This window comes from Bidens hawaiensis, unplaced genomic scaffold, assembly GCF_021521415.1.
Source record: "Bidens hawaiensis isolate Kalapana, Puna unplaced genomic scaffold, B.hawaiensis_p1.1 tig00008841_1, whole genome shotgun sequence".
Taxonomy (NCBI): Eukaryota; Viridiplantae; Streptophyta; class Magnoliopsida; order Asterales; family Asteraceae; genus Bidens; species Bidens hawaiensis.
Window position 1 is genome coordinate 890,765 of NW_027491637.1, and position 13,469 is coordinate 904,233.

The window sequence follows — 13,469 nt, forward strand, 5'->3', positions numbered from 1 at the left end:
GTCATTTTGACACTTATGCCCATGTGTATATACTCGTGACCGTTAAAAAATTAAAAAGTAAGTTATTAGTTTCACTTTCAAACAGACAAGTATGTGTAATGTGATTATTCTATATAGTGGGCTGTTTTATAAAGCTATGACAGTTTTTGTAAAAGTACACCTTTATTATCGTCACATATTTATAAGGTGCAATTTGGGTTTTATATATAAGTGGAACACAACTATATACTTCCATCCACACATGTACGATTAAATTAAAGAAATATATCTACTTGTTTAATAAAAAGAATAATTTGCCAAATATAAACTTCAATGCGTCATTTTGTTGTTTTGAGGCATATAATGTAAACAAACAATAAACCATCTGCCTGAGAATCTTCGCATCTGACCTTTTGACCCCTTTAAGTTCCTCCCAATGAAGATGCTCGCTCGGTGTTCAACGCTAATACATTTAAATCCTCTCGGTCATTCTCACTTTCTTTAAATTGGAGTTCTTTTTTTCCCAACATTCTCGTACGTTTTGCTAAAACTCTTAAACTTTGTTAGCACTTTATGATGGGTATCATAATATCATTCTCTAATATCACGTAATACTATACACGTTTGGAACCGTTGAAAATTTTAATAATTAATCACACACCCGGTCTCCTGCTGATATATCCATACTGGATGTTTTGATTATCCCATGAGTTTTTCCGCAAATCGCTAATGAATTGTGCCAAATTGAACCCCAAAGCTAGTGTTCAATCTAGTGTTCAACATTGCTAGTTATTTTAAAGGTGAAATGACACTCTAGTCAAATTAGGCCCACTAATATAATTTTTCTAGATGACAATATAGTAATATACGAAAAAAATTATTATAGTTGTGAGCCAGCTCGGAGTCGATAATTGAAGCTCGGACTTGAGATCGTCTATTAAAACACATGCAATTATTGTTAGACTTGTGCTAGGGCTCGTTTAAGCTCTATTCAATTCAAGTTTTAACAAGTCAATCTCGAATAACTTACATTGAGTTGCATTCACCATTTGTCTTCGAACCAGATTTTCTTGATTTCCGTTTAAAACTCTCATTGATGTTTCTAGCTTAGAAGTGTCAAGTGGTCAAACTTGGATAAATCTTTACGGTAATGCTATCCGCTACAATTGCCTAGGTATATCTTAATGTCAAGTCATTTTAATGAGTGGCACGTCTTAAATCTACCCACTTTTAACTTACGACTTCATATTGAAGCGTATATGATTGACTCGGCCGATTTATAACCTCACTAATGAAAAATCCTGGATATATCGACTATATCATACAAATTTATTACAAAGCATATTCCTCACTCAATCTTAGTTGTTGAAAATCCAATCCGAACACGAAAACATATCAAGTTGTGAGCTACCTTGTGAGAAATGTGACAAAATCAAAGTGCACAAACAATGATGCCAACAACCTCAGGCCGGTTGTGACCAGAGCTTGAAATGACGCATATCAAATTGAACGACGTCTGTATTACAAACAAACCAAACACACGTGGCCCAATAATTGGAAGTTTGGAACCAACTAAGTATGACGGCCCAAACAACTTACAACAAAAGTTACAAACTTGTATTCTTCTTCATCTCCACCATTTTTGTATCTCGTGTCTAATCGTTTTACACGCCCCGACATGAGCTAGAAGTGTGACAGTATTTATTATACAACTTTAAATCTTTTAAACTTCGTGGTGAATATAAAATATGCATAGAGTTACAAGTGTGACATATTAATCATTTAAAAATGGAACAGTTTGTGTGCCCAACCTGACTATGAGAGGGAGTCAACTTGCACACTTTTATCTTGAAAACAATAAACACGTCCTTAATAAATCACGAGAAATGGTCCTCTAATTTAATGGAGGGGTGACCCTACCATCATCAGGTTACTCCTTTAAAATGCGATGCCAACCTTCCGTTCATACTCACACCTTATCCATCACGATTATACCACGCCCAAATTTCCATTAGCCATGTCGGCGCAGCCTAGACGTTTTCTCTCCACCGGCACCAATCCCGCAGAGAAGTCCAAGTTTGTGCAGACTTGCAACCGGTTGAGCCTATTTCTCAAAGAAAATGGCGATATTGGAGATCTTAATTTTGGGATCAATACGAAATTTGACGCTACAGGTATTTTTCGTATTAGATCTGTCAATTGATTACTATATATAGAAGTACAACAGAGATAAATATATAGAAACATAAGTTAATACTTTTTTTTATTTATGGTAACAATATAAATACTCAAACTCTAATAATATATTTTTTAACAGAGGCTTCTGCGGCAGAAACGACCACTATTGACCTATTAAGGAGCATAGGTCATGATACTGGGGAAAAGACTTTGGAGAAATTAAAATTAAAAAATTCTCCTCCTCCTGCTCCTCCTACGGAATATGTTATCCTAGATTCGTCGCGTGAACTCACGAACAGAGCAAGTACTAGTTCCGCTAAACCGAAAACTGCACCTATGACCATCTTCTACGGAGGAAAAGTAATAGTGGTAGATGATGTTCCGGCTGATAGAGTGAGAGATCTTATGTTAATGGCAAAACCTAAAGAAAAATTCGAGAAGAATGTTGAATTGGCCTCTACATCCAAGGTTGTTTCTGGTGAAGCGAAGGATTCTGATTTGCCAATTGCGAGAAGAGCGTCTTTGCATAAGTTTTTGGCTAAAAGGAAAGACAGGCGAGCATCGCCTTATCAAACAAATGCCCAGTCTCCGGGTGGTTCGACATCCGGAAACGAGCATAGTTTTGACTTGAATAAGTAAGCCATAAGGCACATAACTAGCACTTACTAAACAGAATTTGACAAATGTAACATATTCATTTATTGAAGGACTTTGATGTAAATTTAAGGTAAGATATTTGTTTGTAACTTGTTGTCCGGATGCATGATTTAAGAATTTTATTAAACAAATATCTTTGTTTTGTATGATATTAACGATTGATATGTATTTGTAGTTTTGTACTTAATTTTAGATAGTTTGAATAGAGAAGTGATAATTCGTTGCAACTTCAATTATTTGTTATACTACCGGATAATATGTTCTATTCCATATACTTTATTACGTGTCTCAAATTTAAGAACAACCGGTTTAAATTGAGTAAATTAATTGAATTCATGTACACCATCACATAGGCAATGAGGATTTAATTAATTCATTCTTTAACAATTCTATTGGTTTTAACGGAATATAAAATAAAAAAAAAATAAAAAATATATGATTGGTTGATTTGCAAGTGGCCCCACCTCCTTCGACTTTACATGTCTGCCATCAGAGTGGCGCTGGTGCCCTTGGCGCCTCCTCATCTTTACGAAATGGAATTTAACGCCCCGTGTGGTTGAGTTGGAGTAAGGCTAACATCCACTACACCTGGTCTAAATACAAACATATGATAACTAATAATGAACGGATGATATAATATGTTATTGTAAGTGCCTAATATTATCATGCATATCGATCTAAATATTGAGATAAACGTTCTATGGCAAAACAAACACTCAATTACATTATCTGTATATATAATTATCGTTCCTTGCCTCTTTCTATCTCTCATAATTACGGGAAGTTGGCCGGTTCTCACATATTAATTTATGGAATCTTTTTCACCTAAATGCTAAAAGATCAGTCTCCGAGACAAAACAATTCCCAAACAATCTAGAATGACCAGACAATTTCCAAACAACCGAACCATCCTTAGTTGGTCAATAGTTTGAATCCACATGAGCGGGTGAACTAAGAGACAATAAACAAAAGATCATTTATTACTACCAGACACGTTTCGTTCGTACATGAAAGAATCACCAACACAAATGACATCAGACAAAATAGAAGACTAGATGAAAGAATCATCAACCCAAATAACATCGGACAAAGTGGAAGACACCACCAATCAAGAGCATAAAACGTCACACGAAAAGATAAGTGAAAGACGTGTAACACCTTAAATCTTATACCTTATTGAATATATTCTTGTGGAATTAGGTTCCAACTTCCAAGCATAAGTTTAACTTTATTTTAGTAAAACACACGTGAAGTTATTACCATTTGAAAAACTATACATAGCAATATAGCATATTAGTATTCATAAAAAAGAAGAATTTAACATCGATTTACAAAAAGACTTTGTAGATTTATAAATTTCACGTTAACTTGGAGAGTTTTAACATTTCAATCCAAATTTTCGACCCGATCAGGCGATCATCACTATCCTTGAGCTTTGCCTACACATAGATACATATAAATAGAACATGGGCTAAGTAAGCATCTTGGGTCAAAACTCAAAACATGAACTGATGTCACAGTATGTATATGTTTATTTGTTAACGGATGCTCTAAGAAGGCACATGCATGATGCATTCTTAGTTTGATTGAAGTGTCAACAATAAGCACTATTGATGTCAACTGTTACCTCTAAACACCTTACCACCAACTTACATTTGGGGGGTGTCAATGAGCCGCGTCCAGCTCATTTAACTTATGAGTACTCAAGCTCGGTTTGTGAGTAGTTTTTCACGTTCGAGCTCGGCTCAAGCTAGACTCGTTCATTAATATTTAATTAGCTTTATACATGCATTTATAATTATATATAACATAATGTATATAAAATAAGTTGTTTGACATTGTTTGCGGTGCGCGCATATAATTAATGTATATATGTGTGGGCCCTCGGGTGGACAAAATGAAATTGCACTAATTTTGACGTTATTTTACTAATTTCGTGAAAGTAACGTTAAAAGTGGCAGAATGTTAATCAGACATCATGTGGTGGCGCTGATAGCCAAAAGACAAGGGTACATGCACCAATCGGACGGTGTCCCGATGGTTGTGTGTGATGTGTTTTATGTCCAAGGCTTGATGCAAAACTTCTATTGAGCCGGGGTCTCACCGGAAGCAACCTTACTATTCTTACGGGGTTAGAGGTAAGACTGTCTACATCTTACAATCCTCGGACCCTACCATAACTTTGTTATTTGTGGGATTTACTGAGTACGATAATGATGATGATATAACATAAGTTGTTATATTTATTATAATTTATACACACACATATATTTATATATTAAAAAGGTAATATAAATAACATGATCGTTCAGACTTGTGAGTCACGAGTTTAATTAAGCTTGACGAAGTTCGGTCTTGAATTTATTTATTAAGCAAGCTTATTTTATACGTGATTCACACTTCTAATGAGTCCAAGTGGATCAAGAGCAACTTTGATCACATACACATCTACTTACATTGCAAATATAAATGTTTTCTTTACACCTTACATTACATGTTTTTTACTTTATCACCCAACTCGTTTCACTATCAACTAGTAAAAAGGCTAAAAACCTCTCTCACACGCGTGTATGCATGCGCAACATCCCTCATTTTTAAAAACCACCCATTAGCGTTTTTATTTTGACTTCAGTCTTACTAAATGATAGACTTCAAATGACAAAATTTAAATTAGTAAATAGTATAAAACTAAGAGTTTTACCCGTCGCGTTGCGCCGGGAGGTCGGTAAAACCGAGCGGTTGTAAAATCGAAGCCTTGTCGGTTCTAAGTGTTAAGGTGGTAAGCTGACGCGGATTCGACCAACTTCGGTTATGTGCGCTATTATACCGGAACTAAAACAAAAAATAAATCAAAAAAATATAAAAATTGAGGTGGACCAATGGGGTGACATCGGTTGGTAAAACTTGAGCGTTAGTAAAACCTGACTATTGTCGATCCCTTGTGTTGAGGCGTTGAATCTACGCAAATTCGACCAACTTCCATTATGTTCTTTACGGTATCTGATAGGAATCATATTCTAGTTTAACTCCTAATTGTCATTTGTCTATTCTGGGAGGGTGTTAAGTGTAATTGTATTTCCATAAATAGGTATCAATAGCCAATAGGGAGAGGGGAGTATGTTTTAGGTTTAAGATAGCATTGTCATGGCTCCCGTGTATGCGGTGAGAGAGGGCTAGGCCCGGGAATATCTTGTAATCGTTCTTTACGTTTATAATAATATAATCGTTCTTCCATCTCATCCCTATTATCCAATCTTCACATATATCAAACTCTATCATTGGTCCGACCTGCCTTTGACCAGCCATTTTATTCAGTCAATCATGGAAACCCTAAATCAGCAAGCTCGTCTCGGATGTAACTGAGATCAAGGCTTTTCTCTCCACTTTAATTGCAGATCGGGAGGATTCAAGGGAATTTTGATTGGCCTTTTTAGCCTGGATGAAATCACATGAGAAGCTCGATGGTTTGTTTAGCTCTGGGATCTCCGATCTGGAATATTCATCCGGCGTCACATAGAGGTGCACAAATCGGTTTTTTTAAAAAAACCGGTTCGGTTAATAACCGGACCGGTTTTTCTTGGCCTGGAAAAAAACCGGTTTTTAAATAACCGGACCGGTTTATTAACCGGTTTTTTTGGTGCAAAACTCGGACCGGTCTAACCGGTTAGGACAGGTTTAGAAACCGGTTAGAACCGGTTAATAACCGGTTTTTTTAATTAACCGTTTTTTTTTTTTAAAATAACCGATTAATAACCGGTTTTTTTCATAATAACCGGTTTTAAAATTAACCGGTTTTTTCCATAACCGGTTCAGTATCCGGTTTTTTCTCTAGAACTTGTAACCGATATACGAACCGGCGGTTACTAAACCGGTCAAACCGGTTTTTACAAAAACCGGTTTTCGGTTTAAATCGTTGAACCGGTTCACCAACCGGTTTTTTTGCCCATCTCTAGCGTCACACCTGGTTCGGGAGGCAATTTCGGTGAGTTCTTTCCCTATTCTCGTTCCAACTCTGTTTTCGGCACGGATTCTAGCCTCAAATCAGACTCCGAGGGGGATTTTTCTGGTGGTCTTCCATCTGTAATAGCTCAATTGGAGGCACTCATGTCCAGATCTGATGAGAGAGAAAAACAGAACGTCGATGGTTCGTCGGGATCTGGATTTTCCGGCGAGGTTTTCTCTGGACCTGATTCAAAATCTATTACTCCTACACCATCGATTTTGGATTCAGCTAAATCGAAACATGAAGTCTCGACATTAACATCCAGATCTGATTCAAAATATATTACACTACCAGATCCGTCTCTAGATCTGGAAATTGGCTATGTGGTGGATCGTTTCTCAGGCTCTACTCCTAATTATCCATCTCTACTCGTTCAGTTGGAGGCAATAATCACCCATTCTGAAGCCAATTCGTTTGGCGTGGGTAATCTACCCAGATCTGTCACACCCTCAAAATCCACTAACGGAGTTTTACCGTCAGAGGGTGTGAACTAACAGGATCGGAATCATTAATTATAATCAAACATGATGTTCAGAGTTTTCAAATCACAAAACCTTAAGTTTAAATAAGTGCGGAAGCGTAAATCATAACCAAGTGTTGCGTCACACAGGACGACTTAAAACCAAATAAATAAAAGTTCAAAACAAGTTTTTAAAATGATGGTGTTCAACGAATGCATGATCCTATACCGCGCTCCCGCCTCGGCTACCTGAGAATAACATACTAAAAGTGTCAACACAGGGTTGGTGAGTTCACAAGTTTATGTAAATAAAGCGTCTGCGTTTGCGTTTACGTTTTGCGTTTTGCGTTTGCGTTTGCGTTACCAAATAGTGTTAAGTCAATTATATATCAATAGGTAGCTAGCCTATAAAACAAGTATTTACTAAGTGTTCGACACCGAAGCTAACTGTTTATCATATGCCTTGCCACCATGTCAACCACGACCATGGTAACGTGTTAGCCAAGATTACACCCACTCGACCTACAGTCGAGTTTAGAGTTGGGTGGGGTTTGTCAAACCCAGTAGTACTACTCAACAGTGACTCGCTATTATACAAATACTAAACGGTTCGATGTTATGAAGGACTTTAGTTGGTTTGTTTGCCACTTAGCCTTACAAGCGATATATAACCGATAACAAAATCTAAAGTGTTTGGAGTATGTTATCTCCCCCAAGTAAAAAGCGTTTAAAAGCGTAAAAGGGAAACGTGAAACTCACTGTTTGCGAAGAATTCAAAAACAAATCCGAGAGATGCGCATCAAAGAAAATCCTCACTAGTGCTCTAAAACAAAAATGAGATTCTCTAAGTATTGGAACTATTATTGAGTCTCTAGACTCGGCACATAATACCTATGCATGAGATACATTTCGTGTTTCGTTTGTGAATTATGTGTGACTCGACAAACACATTGGTGACACGTTACATGTGTAAACAACTACATAAGTATCGAGTACTAACATTGTACATTACTAGTAATTATTCCCCACAAGGGCATTTTAGTCAAAAACTAGCAAATATCGATCAACAAACACGTTTCATGTATTTTCACATAGTTCAGCAGCTAGTTTTATCAAGACAGAATTCTACTTGGAAAGATTACTCAATTCAACAGATCATAACACATTAATTAATTTACCAAAAATCGTCACAGAAGCACACATGAGCTAGGTTTCCAGAACTATTTTTATTGTATTTTTATTCCATATAGATTTCTCACAATAATCAAAACATTACAGTAAACTCACAGCAGTCAAAATCATGCGCAACAGAATGATATTTGTTATTCCCGTTAAATTGTAAATTCAATTAATGCAAGACCAATTGGGTTAGATTCTTAACTCAATATGTTAACTTCCAGAAGTGGAACTAAACCATTTGGTCTTGTAGTTTATGAGATATGATAATTTCAAAACAGCCTAACAGCAGACCTCACAATTCAGACTTGCACTACAGTTTTGTAAAATAATAAAAGTTAACTTTTACACGTCCAAAAATTACAAACTTGGACTTTTTAGAAACTAGACTCAACTAGTACACTGTAGTGTTAATAATTTCAGTTACAGTCGTCTAAACATAAATTTAACAATCTGTCCAGTACCAGTTTACATCAAAACTCAACATAACAACAATCTATGAATCATAATCCATGCATATAACACTCTAGACACAAGATTAACCAACCATGCATATCAATTTCACATTACACATATAGTTACGGTTTTACTTGAAAGTTTAAAATCAAAGAACAAGTGATTAACAAGCAACAATAACACAACTAGTTATCAATTTCATTAGCAATTCATCATCAAGCATATAATCAAACCCTAACTCATCTTAATCATCAATTTTCGAGAATTAGGGTTTTGATTAACCCATTCAATATTAAAATTAAACACCTAGAATACATAGAGTAGTTGTTAATTACCTTCCTAGCACCTTAATTCTTCAACAAAACTTGAAACAAGGTTGTATGTGTGTGTATGTTTACGGCAGCCAAGAAGAGAGGGAGGGGGGGGGGGGGGGGCGATCGGTTTAGGGGAGGGGATAGGGGATTAGGGTTTTGTTATTATTTAATAATAATTATGTTACACAATGGCCCATCTACTTTTAGTTATTACTTTTATAGTGTAATCAATTAGTTCTTGCTTCTTGTGTTAGCATTACACATAACATATCAAGTAACATATATGTTAACACATAATTATCACGTATTTATTGTTTTGATATTTGTCGTTTGTTCACCAATGGTTTGAGTCGACTCGTGTGCGTTTCGGTGCAATTCCGAAAGACTACATATGTAGTGATTGTCAAGCGTCATTTAAAACCCTAGTTTAAATGTAATGAGATGTGCGTTATAGTTCTAGTGATCTGAAGTTTGAATTGACGGAGTTTGGATTAACGGAGTTAACCTGAAATTGACGAGTGTCACATCATTCCCATATTGAAAGAATTTTCGTCCCGAAAATTGATGTTGAAAGAATTTTCGTCCCGAAAATTTGAGTCAAGTCGCGATGGGTATCTGAAAAAGCAAGAAAGATTTTCAGTTTGTCATAAGATCTGACATACATTCAACCTTTGAGTGGAAACCGGGTTGGGACTTTGGTTGGCTCGCCTATACCCGACCTCCTTCTTTTGATTTGAAGCTGTTTGTTTTGGATGAGGATCCTAAACCACCTGATCCGTATACAAACCTTAAATCAAATTTGTTATGGAAACTGTTTCATGGTTGGTGCAAGACTGCAAGTCAGGTTGCTGCGGGTGTTGTTGGTTCATATCATTTTTGGATAGTGCATGGGCAAGGTCGACCACCTGAAGACGCAACCAAGACGATCTCCATATTGAATTTGAAATTAGTTAGCCGATTCCAGTCTTGAGGACAAGACTGTTTTGAAGGGGGAAGTAATGATAGGAATCATATTCTAGTTTAAGTCCTAATTGTCATTTGTCTATTTTGGGAGGGGGTTAAGTGTAATTGTATTTCTATAAATAGGTATCAATAGCCAATAGGGAGAGGGGAGTATGTTTTAGGTTTAAGATGACATTGCCATGGCTCCCGTGTATGCGGTGAGAGAGGGCTAGGCCCGAGAATATCTTGAAATCGTTCTTTACGTTTATAATAATATAATCGTTCTTCCATATTATCCTTATTATCCAATCTTCACATATATCAATCTATCAGTATCAGACTGAAAAAAAAATCATCTTTCGGTTTGTTTCCGTTACGTTTGTTACGATACTGAAACTCAAACAAAAACGGTGAGTCTACGTGAATTTGGTCAGATTCCAACACATTTGTTAAGGTACCTGAACTAAAAAAGGCAAAAAAAAATGCAAAACAAAAACAAAATTGGCATTCGATCGGTTTTCTTTACGTTCGTTACATGCCGAAACTAAAACAAAAAAAATGTCTTGCATCAATAACGTGTAGCCTAGTGACCCAATGACGTACTTGTGGCAGCAAAAACTCTTAATTATGTAAATATATTTAAACATAAAAAACACATATCAAATAAATAAAAAACAAAAAAGAAACCAAAAAAACGTTTTCAAATCAAGAAGTTTTCACAACAAAAAATAAATAAATACCAATTTTTTTTTTTTGCTTTGGATGGGCCTTGAACCCAACAAATTTTTTGCTTTGGATGGGCCTTGAACCCAACAAATTTTTTTCTTTGGAAGGGCCTTGAATTTGCATGTAGAGGTGCACAAATCGGGTTTTTTCTAATACCCGGGTTCGGGTATGAAATTGGTTTCGGGTATGATCGGGTATTGGAAAATCGGGTATTGAGAAAAATCGGGTAGGGTTCGGGTAGGGTATTGAGGAAAAAAACTCAACCCTATGTACTCGGGTAGGGTATGATCGGGTTCGGGTATTGGAACCGGGTACGACCGGGTATTAATACTCGGTTATGAATTTGTAATTTTTTTATACATTTTTTTATTTGTTTAAAATTTAAATTTGCTTTGTAATTTATAAAAATAATTAAACTATATTACAAAAACCATAAATCCACTTAATTAGAAATAATTTTCTTAGTAATATGCATTTTACAAAAACTTAAACATAAATATTGTGAAGTAAACATAAAAATATTCTATAAAAACTCATGTATTATTTCGGGTATTAGAAAATTGGTATGGGGTATCGGGTATAACCGGGTATCGGGTATAGGGTATGACGGCCGGGTCCGGGTATTTACGAGTATAAATCTGGTAAGGTTCCGGGTACAGGTATTGACCTCAAAATGCATACCCTATCCATACCCTACGGGTAGGGTCGGTTCCGGTTTCGGGTATAGAATACCCGGGTATAAAAAAACCGGTTCCGGGTATTTTTTTCGGGTCTGATCCCGGGTATGGGTTTTTTGTGCACCTCTATTTGCATGGTCTTTTTTAATTTTTATTCCAGAACATTAAGAATACTTGCAACAACCAACATACAAAAGCATCACAATTTAATAAGCATAAAAAATAATTTATAAAAAAACAAAACAAAATTAATATCCAAAAATCCTTTTGGTACACCAAAGTTCTTAGTTATACTATATATATAATTTATAAGATAATTATATAGGCATTTTAGTTGTTGATGCTAAAAGTTAAAATAGTAAAAACCTTTATAAGAGGAAGCATTTAAGTAATAAAATTTATAAAATTATATGATCTTTTTAGTTGATGCTAAAAGTTAAAAACCTTTACGAGAGGAAGCATTTAAGTAATGAACGCCAAATCACTACACATGCTCTAAGTCTCTTAGGTAACAAAGATTTCATATTTTGGTATTCTATTTTCGCTATGAATAAAATGTAAAAAAGTTATATTTTTGGTATGCTATCGTCGCTAAGAATAAACAAAACATGACCAAATTGACAGATTCTACCAGTCTACACAAAAAGAAGGCTTTTTATTAACCCATTTTCTTTGTTCAAACAGATATAGTCTTAAGTCTAGAATGACTAATTAACACCATCACAAGTTGCCATTCTCAAACCATTACATGTCTCGGCTACAAAAAAACTCGATTTTTGATGTGGTAAAGAAAGCAATCAATCTGCTTGTAATCTAGCAATGTACTGATCATAGAAACTGGCTGCTTTCTCAAGATCACCAAGCTCCGTGTAGCAATCAGCTATTGCACCAAATGCCTCTGTGTTTCCCGAGTCTTCTCCTTCTCTTTCCGAGATTTGTAGCACCAATGAATGGTATTTAATGGCTTCTTTATACTTGCCCTGCCTCTGCAACGATGCTCCTGTATGATGTTATAATATATGATTCATCCAACTTAGGAACATTAAAGAAGAAACAAAAATAAAAGATAAAAACAAACCTAATCCTCTTGCAGCCTTTTTTTCCTCGATGGGATCTTTCATGCTCTGGGCAAGCTCTAGTGCGGCTTTGAACTCGAAATATGCGTTTTCAGGATTCTGATTTCTAAGAAAGTTTTTACCATTTTTAAGACGAGATATCAACTCTTGTTTCTTTGGATCAACAATGACTTCATTATCTGGTACTCTAGCAGCAGTAGGAGCATAGCTTAAAGCAGGTGCGTATGACTCAATCTTTGCTTGCCTCTTCAAAGCTGCATTAATCTGTCTCAGCTGCTCATTCAGTCGTTGCAGTTCTCCTTTTCTTTGACGAGCAACCAGTCCTGCAATTTCGAAAGATTAAGGTAGCAAATCTACTACATGTCTGTCAGTCTGTGAGATGATTTTGCAAAGTAAATCTGACCTCCAACCGTGGCCCCGATGAGGGCAACAAGTAGCAACAGAGGCATGTTCATATTAAGGATAGATTGGTCCGCCTCACAGGTTTCGGCTAACGCTTCTAAAGGTGTAGTTAATAACAAAGCATTAGCAATAATGGGTCCCATTGGTAAGGATCTAACAATCCCCATTGTCTGCAACATATAAACAGATAGAAATCAGTAAAAGCTCACAAAATATATACAACAAAGGTATTATTATGCAAGCAAGGCTATGTGTAGTGGAGGGGCTACAAAATGGGGCGTTTTGTGCCATGTGGCGCTTGGTCAACAAAGGATGGGTTTTGTTTTAGGGCTGTAGTGGTGTTGTAGCCCCTATATATATATATATATATATATCTATATCGCACACACATTTGAATATAATAATAATAATAAAAGAAAGCGG

At 36.0% G+C, this 13,469-nt stretch overlaps 2 protein-coding genes across 2 annotated transcripts; one reads left to right on the forward strand and one right to left on the reverse strand.

Annotated features, from left to right (window-relative positions):
- The first annotated feature begins 1,953 nt into the window (after window positions 1–1,953).
- Window positions 1,954–2,982, forward strand: LOC143530082 (protein TIFY 10A-like). The gene is made up of 2 exons (XM_077025705.1): window positions 1,954–2,153; window positions 2,297–2,982. The coding sequence occupies exons 1-2, from the start codon at window positions 1,997–1,999 to the stop codon at window positions 2,794–2,796; spliced, it is 657 nt and encodes a 218-aa protein (XP_076881820.1). The 5' UTR covers window positions 1,954–1,996; the 3' UTR covers window positions 2,797–2,982.
- A 9,241-nt stretch (window positions 2,983–12,223) lies between these two features.
- Window positions 12,224–13,213, reverse strand: LOC143530083 (protein FLUORESCENT IN BLUE LIGHT, chloroplastic-like). Its single transcript, XM_077025706.1, has 3 exons — window positions 13,048–13,213; window positions 12,647–12,967; window positions 12,224–12,568 (listed from the first exon to the last, which is right to left on the reverse strand). Exons 1-3 carry the CDS (start codon window positions 13,211–13,213, stop codon window positions 12,366–12,368), a joined length of 690 nt encoding a protein of 229 aa, XP_076881821.1. The 3' UTR covers window positions 12,224–12,365.
- Between the last annotated feature and the right edge of the window lie 256 nt (window positions 13,214–13,469).

Excerpts from the sequence above, each read along its gene's own strand:
- LOC143530082 (XM_077025705.1), top strand. The coding sequence starts at position 1,997 with ATGTCGGCGCAGCCTAGACGTTTTCTCTCCACCGGCACCAATCCCGCA. Across the intron at positions 2,154-2,296 it reads TACGAAATTTGACGCTACAG|AGGCTTCTGCGGCAGAAACG; the intron begins GTATTTTTCGTA and ends ATTTTTTAACAG.
- LOC143530083 (XM_077025706.1), bottom strand. The coding sequence starts at position 13,213 with ATGGGGATTGTTAGATCCTTACCAATGGGACCCATTATTGCTAATGCT. Across the intron at positions 12,968-13,047 it reads CATCGGGGCCACGGTTGGAG|GACTGGTTGCTCGTCAAAGA; the intron begins GTCAGATTTACT and ends TCGAAATTGCAG. Across the intron at positions 12,569-12,646 it reads AAAGGCTGCAAGAGGATTAG|GAGCATCGTTGCAGAGGCAG; the intron begins GTTTGTTTTTAT and ends AACATCATACAG.